Below are 17,989 nucleotides of genomic sequence, written 5' to 3'. Positions count from 1 at the left end.
GCAGTGCTTTGGTCTAAATGTTTCAAAATTCATGTCGAAACTTAATTTCCATTGTGGTGATATTAAGAGGTGGGGCCTTTGGGGAAATTAATAATCAAGTAATGAGGGCTCTGCCCTCAAGAATGGATTTGTGCCTCACAACAAGTCTGGAGGGAACTAGCTTACGCCCTTTTTTGCTCTTCTGCTCTTCCACCGTGTGAAGATAGTTATTTGTCCCTTTTATGCTCTTCCATGCTTTCTGCCATGTGAGGACACAGCATTCAAAGTGCTATCTTAAAGCAGAGATCAGGGCCCTCACCAGAAGCCAAATCTTCCAGCATTATGATCTTGGGCTTCTCAGCCGCCAGAACTGCAAATAAACACCTGTTCTTTATGAATTACAGAAGAATAAATAACATCTGTTCTTTTTAAACTTTGTTATAGCAGCACAAATAAAATAAGACAGGTAGTCACTAACAACATGTGGCTACTGAGCACTTGAAATGTGGGCTAATGGAACTGAGGAACTGGATTTTAGTTCTATTTAGTTTTAATTAAGTTATGTTTAAATTTAAATAGCTACATGTGATTAGTGGCTACCATACTGGACAGCATGGATTATAAGGTTCAAACATCATCAGACAGCATACAAAGTCTTTAGGACTTAGCATCTATGTATCCTTGGGGACACAGAGAATGGAATTATATACACCATTCCCTGAATCTAGCATGCTATTTCACTGCCCATATATTCACTGCCTATAAGATGCATACTTCCTTTTTCTCCTCCTTTCTACTTGCTACTTAATTTTAATAGATAAGGGAAAAGAAAATATCTTTCCAACTCCTGTTACCCCAGGAAGAACTGATCATTCCCTTGTTTTGCACCTCAAGTAAATTCTGCATACATTACCCTTGCAATTATGCATTTTATTGTTTACATGTCCTTCTTCCTCTACTTATCGTAATTTCTCGGACATTTATCTCAATATCTAGGGTGTTTGTTAGTGCCTGGCAGTGTTCAATGCTTGCTGACTGAATCAATCTCAAGGATAACTTCGACATGTATGTTGCTGAATATTGATCCCTTCTAGGCCTTTTAAAAAACATTATACGTAGAATTTAACTATATAAACTATTTTGCCCTTTATTTTTCAGCTTCTGAATTACACTAAACATCAATTCTTCTGTCTCTTAGACAATGTAGGTACTGTCAGACACTTATGGCGTGTTACCATGCTTATAAATACTTACTTTGTTGAGTCCCCAAATTCAATCTTTCCCATATTGTTGAACATACAGATGATCTCACTGCAATTCACACTCAACCTATAATAAAACATTAACATATACATAAACGTTCTAATACAAATGTATCATGTTCTCTAAACAAAAATCAGTTGCTGACATTAATGAATTGAAAAGGAAACATTTAAATAACTTTCTAAGTTAGCACAAATTATACTTATCTTAATTTGGTTGCTAACTTGGTAAACATTTGTGACCCAAAATTTCAATTTATTATTACTTGCTATTTTAATACATTTAAGTTCTAGCACATCTTTATACTTGTTATGGTCTCCTGAACTACGACTTACTCACCTGGGAGGGTACCTTAGTTGTGGAGAACTAACTTGTGCTAATTCACTATCTGAAGTTAACTGCAAAGTCCGGATAATCTAGAATTAAAAAAAAAAAAATCATTCATGTGTGAATCTTGTCACAAATATTGCTGAACAGTAAGATTTTAGAAAGAAAATTGTATCTTTTAGGTATTTCATTAATTAATGCATTCAGGCTCAATTTGGGGCACTCAAAAGGATACAAATAAGTGTTTATGACTTTTGGAGATATGTATAAAAGGTAACAATAGACACTAAGAAATAGGATAGAGCTACATGATCAGAGAAAACTCGATCAGATTCATTTTGCAACTGTGTTGCTATCTTCAAGAGTTTTCTCCCTTTTTGCCCTATTTTCTTAGCTAGATTAACTAGGATAAAGACCAAATTTCATCACTTTTTTCATCACCTAGTGTCACATGTGTAATACACAGGAAACAACTATTATTGTTTTAGAACTAAAGCCTGGGACACCTAGCCAAGTAGGGTCATGGCAAATTCTCCTTTCATTTAACGTTAGAGACTTTGGAGGCAGGTAAACTAATGGCTTCTCTTCTATACATCTGATTATCCACAGGAAGTGAGATCCTGAAGATTCAAAGATGACTAAAGCAAGATCTATACCCTTAGGGAGTGAGGCAGAAGTCAGCAAAGATCTGTGATTAATCTCGTGCTGTCAAAGTACAAGAAACTTTTTTTTTTTTTGCCCAATTCTGCCCCTTAGGCACATGATTAGATGATAGGAGATGGCTGAAGCTGTCTCTTGACTTGCACAATTTGGAAGGGAATGGGAAGAGAAAAACTTGACTAGGATTTTGAATTAAATTTTAACGTTAAGAGTTGGCAGCCATACCTAAATTGTTTACGTGAACACAATAGAGTCCTATTCAGTTTGCTACCCTTATTTGTCCTCATTTTTTTAATCAGGTGTCTTAGAAACCTAAACTTTCACCTCAATGTCACCTTACTTGCTCTCAGATCAAGTGTTACAAAGACTTAATTGCACTATTTCCCTAACTGGTCAAAAATAACAAAAGGTCATATAAATTTTACAATGTTTGTCATAAATTTCAAACATTATCTTATTATAACTTAGATTATCCTAACCTATATTGTCATCAATTTAGAATTCTAAATAATAATATAGGTTAGGATAATCTGAAAAACAAATTCTTGTCTTAAATATATTCCAAAGCATGTAAAATAAGCTACCACAGAAATAACTCACATTGTGAACTATTAAATTACCTGATTCAGGTCACAGTATGTTCTTAGAGAAGGTGATAATTGTAATGCTCTTGCTATGTTCATAGCTGCATTCAAATTATTTTTTTTCTCTTCAATGTAGCTTTTAGCCTTTATTAAATTTGATAGATAATCATCAGTAGTTCTTGCAAATTCTTCACACAGGTTCTGTTTCCTTCATTTAAGATTCCAAAGTTATTTTGCAGTATTTCATAAATATTTATAGAAAAAGTAGAAGACCTATAGTATCTTGAAGAGTAAGTTCAGTAGTTGATATTTTACATAATATGGTTAAATGAGGCAAACAGTAACTGAACTATATCTGAAAGGGTACTTTTACTTGTTGATAAAATTAACATATAACATGGTAAATGAGGCATTAAATTGAACTGAAATGTATTATAATTAAAAGCTATGTATACATAATTAGAGAAAAGCAAATTTTGTGGAAGGCAGGAGATTATAAGTAGAGACATACAATAGACCATCTAAGGCCTGGAGGAGAATCTGAGCTCAGACTCTTTAGGACATTAAGGCATATAAAAGCAGTTGTATATACAGGAGAACTGAAAAAGCCACACTGAGGCCCAGGCAAGATGCATGCTCAGAAAACATCTGAGAAGATCTTAAACCTGACCTCAGGCTGATCTCAAGGTTCAGGGCACACACAACCACTCAGTGAAGGACTGTTACATTAAGAGCCAGTCTGCAAAGACAGGGGAAGGTAGCTATTTTCTCAAATGCCCAATTTCAACAAAAATACCACAAGGCACACAAAGGAACAGAAAAACATGACCCATTCGAAGGAAGAAAACAGAATGGCAAAAACAGTTCTCAAAGAAGTACAGGCGTTGGACTCAACAGGCTTAAAACAACTGTGTTAAATATGCTTAAAGAGCTAAAGGAAAACATGGACAAAGAACTAGAGAATAATCAGAAAAATGATCTAGGGGACAAAATGATAATATCAACATAGAGAAATTATATAAAATAGCCAAATAGAAATTCTATAGATTGTATTGAAAAATACAGTAATTGTAATTTTAAAAATCCACCAAAGGTTCTACTGCAGATTTGGACAGGCAGAAAGAAAGAATGAGCCAATTTGAATATAGGACAATTAAAATAATGAAGCCTGAAAAAAATAAAAACAACAATGAAGAGAAGTGAATAGAGTCTAAAGTACTTGTAGGTCACCATTAAGCAGACTAATGTATGCATTATAGGAATCACAGGAGAAGAGAGAGACAAAGAGACAGAAATTATTTGAAGAAATAATGGCAAAAAACCTTCCAAAACTTAATGAGACATGAATCTACAAATCTAAGAGCTCAAGGAACTCCAACTGCTGAAGGACAAGGAGAATCCTGAAAGCAGCAAGAAAAATGCAATTTGTCAAGTACAAGGGATCCTCAATAACATTATCTGCGAATTTCTCAGCAGAAACCTTGGAGGCCCAAAGGCAATGTATATTTACAGCACCAAAAGAAAAAAAAGCTGTCAAAGTATTCTTCGAAAGTGAAGGAGAAATTAAAATATCCCCAGATAAACAAAAGCTGAGGGAGTTCATTATCAGTAGACTTTCCCTATAAGAAATGCTAATGAAAGTCCTTCACGTTAATGTGAAAGAAGGCTATGCAGTAACTCAAAGCCATACAATGCTAAAAATATCTCTGGTAAAGGTAAATACATGGGCAAACATAAAAACCAATATTAATGTAATTTTCATTTATAATTCTACTTTTTATTTTCTACAGAATTTAAAGGACAAATACGTAAAATAGCAATCTATCTTAATGGGTATACAATATAGAGGAATGTAATTTGTGACATCGAAAAAATAAAGGGGGGCAGATTCGTAAAGCAGTAGAGGTTTTACATGCAACTAAAGTTAAGCTGTCTACTCAAAACAGATTGTTATAACTTCAGGATGTTTTATGTAACCCTTACGGGTAACCACAAAAACTATTTACAGATTATGCACAAAAAGAAATGAGAAAGGAATCAAAATTTGTGACTACAAAAGAAAAAAATCAAGTAAACACAAAGGCAGTAATGGAGGAAATAAGCAACAACAAATAAGCCATAAAACATACAGAAAATGGCAAAAATCCTTCCTTATCAGTATTTTAAGTATAAAAAAATTAAACTCTCTAATCCAAAGGCACAAATATGAAAAATGGATAAAAAATGTGACCCAACTATATGCTGCCACAAAAATTTCACTTTAGGTCTAAAGACATATAGAGGTTGAAAATGAAAGGATGGAAAAAGATAATACACGCTGATAATTTAAAAAGCTGGGGTGGCTCTACTAATTTTAGGCAAAATAGACTTTAATGTAACAATTATAAGCATATATGTACCAACATTAGAACCCCAAAACATATAAAGCAAACACTTGCAGAATTAAAGGGAAAAATAGACATATCTACAATAATCATTAGAGACTTCAATATCTCCCTTTCAATAATGGATAAAACAACCAGTGCAGAATCAATAAAGCAACAAATTACTTGGACAACACTATAGACTGACTGGACCCAACCGACATATTTAGAACACTATACCCAACAACATGAGGATAAACATTTTCCTCAAGTGTACGTGTAACATTTTGACACAGAACATATGTTAAGACCATGCTGACTAATGTTTAATGTTCACTAACATTTATTAGTAAGTCTTAATAAACTTAAAGATTGAAATCCTACAAGGTATCTTTTCTGACTACAATGGAATGACCTAGAAATAACAGGAAAAAAACCCCGGAAGATTCATAAACATGTAAAAATTAAACAATATACTCCTAAATCCCAATGGGTCAAAGAATAAATCACAAGGGAAATTAGGAAATTATCTGGGGCAAATGAAGCAAGAACACAAAATTTACGGGATGCAGTGAAAGCAATGCTGAGGGAAATTTATAGCTGTAAATATATTTAAAAAGGAGCTTGCAAATGAACAACCTAACTATATACCATAAGTAACTAGAAAAAGACCAAACTAAACTCAAAGCAGAAGGAAGGAAATAAAGAGGAGAGAAGAGATAAATACACAACAAAGAAAAATGAAAGCAAAAGTTTGTCTTCAAGATTAGAATTAAACCTATAGTTACACTAAGAAAAGAGAATCAGGCCAGGCATGATGGCTCACGCCTGTAATCCCAGCACTCTGGGAGGCCGAGGCAGACGGATCACAAGGTCAGGAGATTGAGACCATCCTGGCTAACATGGTGAAACCCTGTCTCTACTAAAAATACAAAAAAAATTAGCTGGGCGGGTGGCAGGTGCCTATAGTCCCAGCTACTCAGGAGGCTGAGGCAGGAGAATCACTTGAACCCGGGAGACAGAGGTTCTGGTGAGCCGAGGTCGTGCCACTGCACTCCAGCCTGGGCGACAGAGCGAGACTCCATCTCAAAAAAAAAAAGAAAAAAGAATCAAATCACTATTATCAGAAATAAACTGGGTACATTACTATCAATTTTACACAAATAAAAAGGATTAAAAGGCTATTATGAACAACTGTACACAAATTATATAACCTAGGTGAAACAGACAAATTTCCAGGAACACATAACCTATCACAACTGACTCATAAAAGTATTAAGAAGTCTGTACAGACTTATGACTAAGGAGATAGAATGAGTAATCAAAAAACCTCCCAACAAAGTTTAGCCTTGGACCAGATAGCTTTACTGGTAAATTGAACCAAACATGTAATAATCAACACCAATCCTCCTCAAACTCTTCCAAAATACTTAAAGGGCAGAAATGTTCCCTAACTCATTCTATGAGGCCAAAACTACCAATACCAAAACCACACAAAGACACCAAAGAAAACTGTAGACCAGTATCATTTATAACTATTGATAGAAAGCCCTCAGACGAACTAGCAAACCAAATTCAACAGCATAGTAAGAGAATTATACGCCATGACCAAGTGGGATTTATTCCTGGAAAGCAAGAATAGTTCAACATACAAACATTAACATGTGATTGATGTAACACGCCACATTAACAGAAAAAAGCAAAAAACCCAAGTGGTTGTCTCAATTGATGCAGAAAAAGGACCTGATATAATTCAACACTTTCATGATAAAACCACTCAAACTAGAAGATGACTACCTCACTATAATAAAGACCCTATATGGAAAAACCCATAGTGAACATGATACTCAATGGTGGAGACTGAAAGCTTTTTTTTTTTTTTTTTTTGAGACGGAGTCTTGCTCTGTAGCCCATGCTGAAGTGCAGTGGCACGATCCCAGCTCACTGCAACCTTTGCCTCCCGGGTTCACGCCATTCTCCTGCCTCAGCCTCCCGAGTAGCTGGGACTACAGGTGCCCGCCACCTCACCTGGCTAATTTTTTTTGTATTTTTAGTAGAGACAGGGTTTCACCGTGGTCTTGATCTCCTGACCTCGTGATCCGCCCACCTTGGCCTCCCAAAGTGCTGGGATTACAGGCATGAGCCACCGTGCCCGGCCAAAAGCTTTTCTTATAACATTAGGAACAAGACATACCTGCTGTTGCTACTTCTGTGCAACACAGTAATGAAAGTTCTAGCCAAAGCAATTAGACAAGAAAAAGAAATAAGGTATTCGAATTGGAAAGGAAGAAGTAAAATCATCTTTTTGTAGGAAGTAAAATATTTTATTTGCAGATGACATGATCATACATGTAGAAAACCCTAAAGATGCCATAAAATAATACTAAAGCTAATAAATGCATTCAGCAAAAAAGTAGGACACAAAAATCAACATATAAAAATAAGGTGTGTTTCTACACAGTAACAATGAATAATCCCAAAAGAAAATTAAGGAAATAATCCCTTTTACAATAGCATCAAAAGAAAGAAAATACTTAAGAATAAACAAAGGAGGTGAAAGACTTGTATATGAAATTGCTGAAAGAAATTAAGACACAAATAAATGAGAAGACATCCCATGTGCATAGATTGGAACACTTAATATTGTTAATATGTCAATACTGCACAAAGTGATCTATAATTCAATGCAATCCCTAACAAAATCTCAATGACATTTTTTTGTGAAAATTGAAAAGTCCATCCTAAAAGTCCTATGAAATCTTAAGAGACCCTGAGAAACAATCTTGAAAAGCAACAAAGTTGTAGGACTCACATTCTGATTTTAAAACTTACTACAAAACAACAGTAATCAAAACAGCATGGTACTAGCATAAGGAAAGACATACAGAACGGAATAAAACAGAAATCCCAGAAATAATCTTTCACATATATGGTGAGCTCATTTTTGACACGGGTGCCAAGAACATTCAGTGGGGGAAAGGACAATCTTTTCAACAAATAGTGCTGGGAAAACTGGATATCCAATTCAAAAGGATGAAGTTGGATCCTCACCTTATACCATATACAAAAATTAACTAAAGATAGATCAAAGATCTAAATGTAAGAAATATAAAACTCTTAAAAGAAAACATAGGGAAAAGGCATCATGATGTTAGATTTGGCAGTGATATCTTGAATATGACACCAAAAGCACAAGCAACAAAAGAAACAATAAACTGGACTTCATAAAATTAAAAACTTTTGTGGATCAAAGGACATTATTGAGAGAGTGAAAAGACAACTTACAAATGGGAGAAAATATCTGTAAGTCATATAGACAAAAATTTAATATCCAAAATATACAAAGAATTACTACAACCCAATAGCAACAAAGTAAATGATCCAATTCAAAAATGAGCAAAGAACTTGAATGAATACTTCATCAAAGACATACAAATGGCTGATAAGCACATGAAACGATGCACATTACCAGTCATTAGGAAAACACAAACCAGGCCATAATGATATTCCATTTCACACTCATTAGAACGGCTACCATGAAAAAAGAAAACAACAAAAAATAAGTGTTGGTAAGGGTGTACAGAAATTACAACCCTTGTGTATTGCTGGTGGGAAAGTAAAATGGTATATACAACCACTGTGGAAATCAGTTTGGCAGTTCCTTAAAAAGTTAAACACAGGCAAGGCACAGTGGTTGACGCCTATAATCCCAGTGATTTGGAAGGCCGAGGTGGGAGGATGGCTTGAGCCCAAGAGTTTGAGACCAGTCCTGGCAACATAGCAAGACCTCATTTCTAAAAAAAATCAAAAATTAGACAGGTGTGGTGGTATGTGCCTTTAGTCCCAGGTACCCTGGAGTCTAAGGTGGGAGGATCTCTTGAGCCTGGGAGTCTAAGGTTGCACCACTGTACTCCAGCCTGGGTGACAGAGCTAGAATCTGTATTAAAAAAAAAAAAAAAAAAAAAAAAAAAAGGCCGGGTGCGGTGGCTCACGTCTGTAATCCCAGCACTTTGGGAGGCTGAGGCAGGTGGATCACAAGGTCAGGAGATCCAGACTATCCTGGCTAACAAGGTAAAACCCCGTCTCTACTGAAAATACAAAAAATTAGCCAGTGTGGTGGCACATGCCTGTAGTCCCAGCTACTAGGGAGGCTGAGGCAGAAAAATCCCCTGAACCTGGGAGGCAGAGGTTGCAGTAAGCCGAGATTGCGTCACTGCACTCTAGCCTGGGTGACAGAGTGAGATTCTGTCTCAAAAAAAAAAAAAAAAAGTTAAACAGAATTATCACATACCACTAAACTGTATGCTTAAGAACACTTAAAAGGAAAAAAATACAATTACCTTTCCAAGAAAAAAAAAAAAACATGGTTAAAAGGTAATTTGTGTACTGTGTATTTGACTGCTATAACAAAATAAACTCATGCACATGACCTATTACTTGAATGTTATAAAGACCAAATGTGAGATTGCACCAACATGGAGAATAGAGTATAAACAAATTCATTCACAGATTCAGCCTATGTTCTAGGCATCCTTTGGAATTTTTGTTTGTTTTTGAGATGGAGTTTCGTTCTTGTCGCCCAGGCTGGAGTGCAGTGGTGCAATCTTGGCTCACTGCAACCTTTGCCTCCTGAGTTCAAGCAATTCTCCTGCCTCAGCCTCCCAAGTAGCTGGGATTACAGGTGCCCGCCACCACGCCCAGCTAATTTTTTGTATTTTTAGTAGAGACAGGGTTTCGCCATGTTGAGCAGGGGCTGGTCTCGAACTTCATACCTCAGGTGATCTGCCCACTTCGACCTCCCAAAGTGCTGGGATTACAGGTGTAAGCCACTGCACCCGGCCAGGAAATTTTTTTAAAAGCACTGATTTAAGAGTCAAATGGACAAGTGGCATTACTAAATATATTACCTTGACCATGTTACAATTTTTAAGAGCTTGTTTCTTGAAATGCGTAATGGAGGAAATATCTGTTGTACTTCCGTCATGTGAGCAAAGATAATATAAGTCAGATGGCTTTCTAAATAGGTGATGAATATATAATAGTTTGAGGTATTTAGCAATGCCTATTAGGCTTCTGCTCTGTTGCAAAAAAGCACATGACTAAATGACAGAACTATGTATAAAAAATTATGTATTTTCCCAAGTATATGGAATTCCACAATATAATTTAGGTTAGGAAAATCTTTTTCTCTGCTAACTGCTTTAAGAAGCTTATTTACTTTTTTGCTTTGTCATTCAGGCTGGAGTGTATCGGCAGGATCCCCACTCACTGCAGCCTTGATCCCTTAGGCTCAAGCAATCCTCCCACCTCAGCTTCCCACGTAGCTGGGACTACAGAAATGTGCACAATGTCTGGTTGATTTTTTTTTTTTTTTTTTTGTACAGATGGATTCTCACTGTGTTGCCCAGACTGGTCTCAAACTCCTGAGCTCAAAGATCCTCCCATCTCAGCCTCCAAAAGTGAGCTTAGACAGGATGATCACCATGTAGTCCTATAGGTGTAAGTCACCACACCTGGCTCAAGCTTGTTTACTTTAACAGTTAACAGCTTCAGCTGGGCACGGTTATGCACACCTGTAATCCCAGCACTTTAGGAGGCTGAGGCAGGATGATCTCTTAAGGCCAGGAGTTTGGGAACAGCATGGACAATGTAGTGAGACCCTTGTCTTGGAAAACAAAAAAAAAACAACAAAAAAAACACAAAATTAGCTGGATGTGGTGGTGTGGGCCTGTAGTTCCAGCTACTTTGAAGGCTGAGGTGGGAGGATCACTTCAGCCCAGGAGTTTGAGGCTGCAGTGAGCTATTATCACACCATTGCACCCCAGCCGGGGCAACAGAGCAAGACCCTGTCTCAAACCAACCACCATTAGCTTCAGCACCAGAAGGTAAATAGCCAAAATTTTTAAAAGCTTACACATTATTTTTCATTTTGAAGTTCTAAAGATCAGTCTGTAGGGACTACCAACTTCCAAACTTGTTTAAGTTACCCATTACTTCATTCTAAACAAAGGAATACAATGACAAGTTAGTGTTAGAAACTTCAGTTTCATTGAGTCCATATTTTTAAGTTACTACCTGGAATCAAAAAAAGCCAAAAGTTGGTCAAACTGTTTCTCCACAACTTCTATAACTCTTTCTCTCTCCTCTATCGTTTGCTTCTGCATGTGTTCAAGTGCCTGGAAAAAAACAAGACAAAAACTTAATTTGGGAATTTTTATTTTGTAGAAGTTGTAGAATTTTGAAAGTAAAAGGTACTTTCTAGACTCTTCAAAATAACACGAGGTAATGAGATAATAATATAAATAGAATAAGTCACAAGGTTCAACTTTAAGTTTTACTATTTGTGAGCAAGACCGTATCTTTTTGTTTGTTTTACTGAGACAGGGTCTCACTTGGTTACCCAGGGTGGAGTGCAGTAGGCTGAGCATAGCTCACTGTAACCTTGAACCCCTGGGCTCAAGGGATCCTCCTGCCTTGGCCTCCTGAGTAGCAATGACTACAGGCACATAGCCCCATGTCCAACTAATTTTTTTTTTGGCAGGGGGGAGGAATAAGGTCTCATTATGTTGCCCCACTGGTCTCAAACTCCTAGCCTCAAGTGATCCTCCTGCCTTGGCCTCCCAAAGCACTGGGATTACAGCTGTGAGCCACCACACCTGGCCTTACTGGCATTTTCTACTGATAATACGGCAACAAGACCTAAAAAAAATCCACTGATGAGTGTACTAAGTTTTTTCTTATTCCTTTTCATCATTATAGGAAACAAGTCATTTTAAGTAGCTGAATTTCTCTTTGATAGAACCCCCTGGATTAAAAAAAAAAAAAAAAAAAAAAACCTTAGAAACCATACTTGAATTAAAATGTTAAGTATTACACAATCTTAGTATTTTTGAAGTTTTAAGTACTGTTGCTTAGATCCATGACTCCTTCTTTCCTTCCGATTCTTCCAATTCAGAATGGGAATGTGGAATGTCTATCTTATTCCTGTTTCACCAACGTATTTTAGAAGCAAGTAAGATCTTGTCTCGTTTCACAGGCTCATAGTGGAAATGAATTTTGCCCTAGGATGAATCGTGTATCGAGTCTTCACCCATACCTAACTTAGAAGGTGAGATTTTAATTTTTATTAATTTTTAAATTTTTTTTTTTTTTTTTTTGGAGACGGAGTTTTACTCCATCAAACAGGCTAAAGTACAGTGACACGATCTTGGCTCACTGCAACCTCCATCACCCGGGTTCAAGTGATTCTCATGCCTCAGCCTCCCCAGCAGCTGGAACTACAGGTGGGTGCCACCATACCCAGCTAATTTTTGAATTTTTAATAGAGATGGGGTTTAGCCATGTTGATAAGGCTGGTTTTAAACTCCTGACCTAAAGTGATCCACCTGCCTTGGCCTCCCAAAGTGCTGGGATCACAGGCATGACCAAGTGAGCCTGCCCAGAAGGTGAGATTTTTATACTTACAATTGATGCTGGAATGGGTTAAACTTTTGGGGATGTCAGGATGGGGTGAATATATCTTGCATTGAGAAGGACATGAATACTGAGGGCTAGAGAACACTCTGTTTTTAGTTGGACTGTGTCCCCACTATCCCAAATTCAGATACTGAAGTCCTAACCTCCAGTTAATTTACCACTGATTTGCTCTTCTCCACTATATCTGGTATTAATTATTGCCTATCACAGGTGACATTATTTTTTCTCCTTTTCTCTCAATGTTGTTTTTTTCTCTCATAACTCTATCTTATTACTTTTATCGTATTTCTCACTCTTCTTGAGAAATGAGTTTTGATAGTGACCCTTAGCCAATCAAAAATGTCCTGTCCTCCTATGCAAAAAAGCAGCCACAACATAATCAGCTATAACCTTTTGAACTCCTTAATTGTAAATTTTGTTGCTAGGTGCTGAAGAACTTGTTTTGTGTCACCAAATGAGAGTCCTTTTGGAAGGTGGAGTAGGAAGAGAGAAAGAGACTCACTAAGGGGGATACAGCCAAACAATGAGCAAATGTTGAAAAGATAATCTGCAATGCTTCTGAGACAAAATTCAGCTCACAGCAAGTAGAAGTCATGGTTCCTTATCAAAGCTGGAATTTTATTAAGTTCCTAGCACAACAATGTTACAAGACCAATCTTGGCAGGCCATGGGAAAAGTTTTCTATTCTTTTTTAGATTATCATGCTTAATAACTCAGTGCTAAGCTCTAACCTCAGTGGTAACATCTCCAAATGTACACACTTAAAGAGCACATGCTTCACTTCATGATAGAATTTAATCCTGCAAAGTGCTTACTTTTCCAGCAATGCTTAATTGTTCAAAATTATGGTGTGCTGTATTCAATGCTTCATCAATTTCTTCTGCAGTATTAGTGACCTAAGAAGGGAGGGGAATCACATACAAATATAAAAACAGATGCCTAGATATATATATATTATAGTTGCAAAAAATTCAGGCTACCATTTTGGTTACAAAAGCAACATAGACTCACTACAGAAAAGTGAAAGCAAGCAACAAAAATAACATTCAATCCTGCTAACCTGGAGATAAAAACCATTCATATTTTAGAGCTCTAGTTAGACCATTCCAGATTTTTTTCATAAAGATATTTTTTTAAAATGGGATAATGCCCTGTAATTATCTTTTCAACTTAAAACTACCGTGAACAATTTATCATGGCAATACATGTATACATATAAAAATTATAGTTCTTAAGGAAAAAAAGATTATAATTTGACTCCATTAAGATTTATACTAGAAGGAAAAGTCAGCAAGATTAAGTGCTTTCTCCCCTTCCCCAGCCCATTAATAATTTTTTTTCTTTTTCTTTTTTTTTTTTTTTTGAGACAGAGTCTCACTGTCGCACAGGCTGGAGTGCAGTGATGCTATCTCAGCTCACTGCAACTTCTGCCTCCCAGGTTCAAGCGATTCTCATGCCTCAGCGTTGCACGTAACTGGAATTACAGGTGTGTGCCACCACAGCACCACATCCAGCTAATTTTTGTACTTTTTAGTAGAGATGGGGTTTCGCCCATGTCGGCCAGGCTGGTCTTGAATTCCTGGCCTCAAGTGATCTACCCGTCTTGGTCTCCCAAAGTGCTGGGATTACAGGCATGAGCCACTGTGCCTGGCCTCCATTAATGATCTTAACACAAAAACTTAATACTTCACTCAACATCATTTTGGAGTTTGTTCTATTTCTAACCTTAATACATTATTTAAAGTTATCAGGAGTAAATAAAAGGTAAAACTCAATCTTCGGCAATAACATTAACAACAACAAACGTAGTTAGGCCTTTTGGTTGCCATTAAAATAAGTGAAAAATCACATTTAAAATTTAAAAACTTGTGCTTTACACGTTTCACAGAACCTGGATCTAATAACTAGTTTCAAAGGGAAGAAGGTACACACAGGTAAATAGCAAGAACTTTGAAACAGTCAGTCAAAGGTAGAATAGGCTGCCTTGGAAGAAAAGAGAACTGTCTAAGCATAGAACAAAAGAGATTCAAGTAGGAGGGTGGGTTTACTTCTGTTACGTATAAACTTCCAAAAGAATCTATAATTATAGGAGAAGAAAGTTGAGCTACTAGAGACAAAGTCAAACGTTTGCCTTCATCGTACTTCATGACCAACATGTTTCATACCAACATTACAGCTGATGAGTTCAAAACAGTCCTGTGCGTGGAGGCTGAACATTCTAAACCAGTAGTTAGCTGATCAGTCTTCTTAAAGTCCTGAGAACAATTCTTTATCCTGAAAAGTATCAAGTATATTATTTTATTTTTTGAGACAGGATCCTTCTCTGTCACCCAGGCCAGAGTGCAGTGGCACCATCATGGCTCATGGCAGCCTTGACTTCCCAGGCTCCAGCGATCATCCCACCTCAGCCTCCCAAGTAGCTGGGACCATAGGCATGTGCCACCACACTCGGCTAATTTTTGTATTTTTTGTAGAGATGAGATTTCAAAATGCGCCCAGACTGGTCTCAAAATCCTAAGCTCAAGTGATCCACCCACCTCGGCCTCCCAAAGTGCTGGGATTACAGGTGTGAACCACTGTGCCTGGCCCACGTACATTATTTTAAATACCAAATTACCTCATCGATCAATGTAATGGTTTTAATCTTCTATTCAGATTTTACCATAAAAAATAATTCATATGACTTATAAGAACATGTACAGTGAATTATCAATTAACCATAAGTGGGAAGAGAGAAACCATGAGGAAATATGCTTTCACACAAATTTTAATTAAAAAAAATTCCAAAAATTATGGCTTAAAGTATATATTGTGTTTTAATTTCTTAATTAATGGTGCTTACGTGGTATTTTTTTTGGTACAGATGTTGATAATGAAATGTGATAAGCTCATCAATTAAGTTAAGTGTTTATATATACAAATGCCAGCTATTAAAAAGAAGGTACTTAACAAGTCTGGAGAATTAAAAAAAGGTAATGAATTTAACTAAGCAAGTTAATTGCAAAGAAAAAGTTAGTTGCATTCTCTAGTCTATAGAAGCCAGAGTTTTATTTATTAATTTATCTGTTTTAGAGATTGGGTCTCACTGTGTTGCCCAGGCTGGTCTCAAACTCCTGGGCTCAAGTGATCCTCCCACCTCAGCCTCCCAAAGTGCTGGAATTAAAGGCATGAGCCATCATGCCCAGCTATTTTTATCTTTATATCACCATATTGGCTAGCACACAGTAACTAGTGTTTGCTGAGTTAATCATCAGCTTATAGCTTATGAAGGAAACTATGAATGTTTAAATGTTACAGAGAAAAAATACTACACCAAATAATTTGTAAACATTCTATTCTTTGAAAAGTGAATATTCATGTTCTTAAAAACATGAGTGCATTAGCCCTGAGGATTCCATTATTGAATTCCTGTTTCAAAATATTAAAGACAAATCAGTAAATGAGTCAAGGATTACTATAACTTAAAAATATACAACCATTTTAAAACCAAACTGTACCTTAGAGAATAGCAGTTTCTAAAATAAATATAATTGACACAAATTTAATTTTTAAAATGGTTATTTGGAACAAATTTGGGTACTTTCTGGTTAAGATGGATTCATATACCTCTGAAAGTAAAATTTCACTTTGCAACTCTAACAGACATTATACATATATAGATAAGAGTACAACCTGGTTTGACTGGCATCATGTGTCAGAAAATTTCACACAGAAGTACAGATCTTGAGTTCGTCTTGAGAAAAAAAAGATGTGGCAACATTGGGTTGGTCTTAACACATGATAATAATTGGCTACAGCTGAGTAGGAACTGCCTCCTTCTGAGGGGGTGAGCCCTCGTCATCTACCGCAATCCTCACCACTCATTGTTTAAACTCAGTTGACCTCACCCAGTAAGTTATCTGCTTAATTCATGTAGGTGTTCAAATTTGGGAGCCCTAAATTTGATAAAAATGGCTACTCCATGGGGACTCACGATGAGCCAGAATGATTCTAAAAGATTTATTCTAATAATTCTACACAGATCTTATGGAGGAAGTGACCAGTGGTATAGGAGTTGGGAGCAGTACTGGTATTCAATAAACCTAGGTTTACATTCTGGCTCTGTGAACAACCAGCTGTCAGACTTTAGCTCAGTGGTTTTACTACCCAAGAAAATGGCTACAACCATTCTTTTGTTTTTTTCTAAGTACTCATTTAGGTCTGGAAAGAGAAGCTACAGTGGTAATGTGAAGTGCCAGGAATTCTAGACTGAATAATTTTGAGTTTTAATTGAATACTTAATGAACAACTATAGCATTAAGGAAGAGTCTGACAAGGAGCTACACAAAAGAACATGAGAATTAAATAAGGCAGTAGAAATGAAGATAGGTTATGGACACAGGAGATACTATGGAAGTCAGAATCTGCAAGAGGTAAAATGAATGCAATAGAAGGAACTAGAGTGCTTTATAAATACTTGGCGCCATTAACAAAATTGGAAAGTTCCACATGAGATTTTTCCTTGAAAGAATCCTATTTTTTATTTCTTGCATAGTCTACTTACCATATTAAATATGCTTTAAAAAGTTTAGTTATATACAAATTACCATCTGAGTACAGTTCCAGGAAATTGATCAGAAGATCCTTTAACACTTAAAAAGCTGCAAAAATCAAACATGTACTGTAATAAACAGTACATGTTTACTCTGTGTCCCAAACCAGAGATATAAAGGGGAATAAAATGTGGTCCATTCCCTTAAAGGGGCTTACAGACTAGCAGGAAAAGACATACAGAAGCATTAGTAATTAAGTGAAATCATCAGTAACATAGGTACTCATCTCTGGCTGGGTGTATTTAAAGAAATATTACTAATTCCAAAAGAGAATCTATTAATGCATACATGTGTAAAGTCTTATACAAGAATGGAAAAATGAATAAAAGAACCCCAAAGGTATTATTTTTCCTTTTATAAATCACTTCTCAAACCAACTCTTCACAAAGTCTTCCATTGTACTATACTTGCACTACTTTTAAGAATCAAGAGAAGCTGGGTGCAGTGGCTCACGGCTGTAATTCCGGCACTTTGAGAGGCTGAGGCAGAAGGATCACTTAAAGCCAGGAGTTTGAGACCAGCTTGGGCAACACAATGAGACTCCACGTCTACAAAAAAATTTAAAAATCAGCTGTGCATGGTGGTGCATGCCTGTAGTCCTAGATACTCCAGAGGCTGAGGTGAGAGGCTAGCTTGAGACCAGGAGTCTGAGGCTGCAGTGAGCCATGATCGAAACCACTGCACTCAAGCCTGGGTGACAGAGTGAGACCCTGTCTTTAAAAAAAACTTAGAATTTTAATAATTT

General features: G+C 36.5%; 1 protein-coding gene across 5 annotated transcripts in view; it reads right to left on the bottom strand.

The window, feature by feature from the left end:
• The window catches only part of RNF17 (ring finger protein 17), a 131,152-nt gene that overhangs the window by 84,501 nt on the left and 28,662 nt on the right, over positions 1-17,989 (bottom strand). For all 5 annotated transcript variants that reach the window (XM_063618822.1, XM_063618823.1, XM_055243993.2 and 2 more), the window contains 6 exons: positions 14,818-14,926; positions 13,468-13,548; positions 11,252-11,352; positions 2,850-3,021; positions 1,582-1,658; positions 1,234-1,308 (listed from right to left, as the gene is read on the bottom strand). In XM_063618822.1, the coding sequence (XP_063474892.1) occupies positions 1,234-1,308; positions 1,582-1,658; positions 2,850-3,021; positions 11,252-11,352; positions 13,468-13,548; positions 14,818-14,926 (615 nt within the window). The remainder of the gene's footprint in view (positions 1-1,233; positions 1,309-1,581; positions 1,659-2,849; positions 3,022-11,251; positions 11,353-13,467; positions 13,549-14,817; positions 14,927-17,989) is intronic.

The sequence above is a fragment of the Symphalangus syndactylus genome, chromosome 15, assembly GCF_028878055.3.
Source record: "Symphalangus syndactylus isolate Jambi chromosome 15, NHGRI_mSymSyn1-v2.1_pri, whole genome shotgun sequence".
NCBI classification, from domain to species: domain Eukaryota; kingdom Metazoa; phylum Chordata; class Mammalia; order Primates; family Hylobatidae; genus Symphalangus; species Symphalangus syndactylus.
Note: the sequence above shows the minus strand (reverse complement) of the source record. Positions and strands in the feature narration are given on the sequence as shown.